Source organism: Caenorhabditis briggsae (genome assembly GCF_000004555.2).
Source record: "Caenorhabditis briggsae complete genome, chrI, whole genome shotgun sequence".
In the NCBI taxonomy this organism is placed as follows: Eukaryota; Metazoa; Nematoda; class Chromadorea; order Rhabditida; family Rhabditidae; genus Caenorhabditis; species Caenorhabditis briggsae.
Window position 1 is genome coordinate 2,422,324 of NC_013489.2, and position 1,726 is coordinate 2,424,049.

Here is a 1,726-nt window from a genome sequence, read left to right on the forward strand (position 1 = left end):
TACCTGCCGGACATGAAATTGAAAAAAATCCAAAAAAATTGCCACATAGGAAAGGCGCCCGCTGCCGTGGCCTAGGTTTCTCACTGAAAATCCTCGTCCCCCGGCGGCACCTTTTTTTGAATTTTCTTCCTTTTCAACGCCGTTTTTCGGGGATTTCGGATTTTTTTTGAATTTTTTCGCAATAATATTCGGAAAATAGATAACTTTTAACACATTTTAATGCAATAAAAATTTTTGGTCGGAGTCCCCCTTTAAAATCCACGATTTTTAGCCCTGAAAATCGATATTTTAAGACTGTAAATGAACCTTTTTCCAGCCAAATCTAGCCATTTTTGAGCTTGAAAATCATTAATTTTCAGTCTAAATTTAGACGTTTTCCAGTCGAAAATTTATTATTTTTAGCTTCAAAATCAGTCAATTTTCGGGAAATTTTGGACATTTTTAGACTAAAAATCAGCCATTTTCAGCTAATTTCAGATTTTTAGATCCCCAAAAATCGATATTCTTAACTTTAGAATGGGCGTTTTTTTTTTGAAAATTCGTAATTTTTTAGGCATAAAAATGAGATTCCGGCTCTGAAACCGTCATTTTTCAGGGGAAAATTGGACGTTTTTTGACTAAAGAATCAGCTTTTTTAAAGTCAAAATTCGACTTTTTTGCTTGAAAATAAGTAATTTTTCGGAAAAAATAGGTCATATTTAGTCTCAAAATCAACGATTTTTCACCCGAAACCAGTCTAATTTTCAGGCCGAAAAAATCAGCCATTTTCATGTCAAAATTGGAAATTTTCAGTCAAAAGGTGGAAAAAATTCCGCAATTTAGGACTGAAAATCGGCTAGTTTTAGGTCAAACTAGCTATTTTTCGCTTCAAAATAAGTCATTTTTCGGATTAAAATCAGCAATTTTCCGGTCAAAATAGCTGTTTTTAGCTTTCAAATCTGTGATTTTTGTACTAAAAATAGTCATTTTTTTAGCGAAAACTTAGCATTTTTAAGCAAATTTCAGTTTTTTAAATGAATCTAAAACCAACCTTGATCGCGTGGATGCCAAAAACTCGACATAACTAGCAACATCGGCTGGCCGTCCCAACCGTCCCAACGGTATCATCGCCTCCAAATGTTGTTTGATTTGTCTCGCTTCCTCCCCATTCGTCTGGTCCCACACAGCTCCCGAACCGTCTCCTTCGACCATTCCAGACACCACACTATTCACACGAACGCCTTTTTTCGCCGCCGACTGGGCGACTGCTTTTGTTAACGAGAGAACACTGTTTGAGGCGACCGAGTAGAGACCCATATCGATTGATGGGGTGTATCCCATACATGATGTTATGTAGATGATACTGCCGTTTCTGCAAAAAAGGGGTATTTGAGGGGGGGAAGTACTGAAATTTAGCTTTTTTTGAAGCTCAAAATTTCCCAAAAATCGGATTTTTAGACAAAAAAGTGGAAATTAAAAGGGGACTCCGACCAGAAAATTTTTATAGCCTTAAAATGTTTCAAATTATGTATTTTGCCAATACTACAGCGAAAAAATTCAAAAAAAATTCCTAAAACCCCGAAAAACGGCGTTGAAAAAAAATAAAATATGAATTCCCGCGCAGNGAGAAACCTANGCCACGGCAGCGGGCGCCTTTCCTACGGGGCAAATTTTCCGGATTTTTTTCAATTTCATGTCCGGCAGGTAAAAAACGTGAAAAACCACTGTCGGCCACTTGAAAAAACGG

The 1,726-nt window shown here is 36.9% G+C and overlaps 1 protein-coding gene across 1 annotated transcript in view; it reads right to left on the reverse strand.

Annotated features, from left to right (window-relative positions):
* Cbr-pqn-59.1 overlaps positions 1-1,726 on the reverse strand; it is a gene marked incomplete at both ends in the record, with an annotated part of 10,342 nt that overhangs the window by 6,021 nt on the left and 2,595 nt on the right. The window contains one exon of the mRNA XM_045241683.1: positions 1,031-1,351. Coding sequence (XP_045097481.1) covers positions 1,031-1,351 — 321 coding nt within the window. The remainder of the gene's footprint in view (positions 1-1,030; positions 1,352-1,726) is intronic.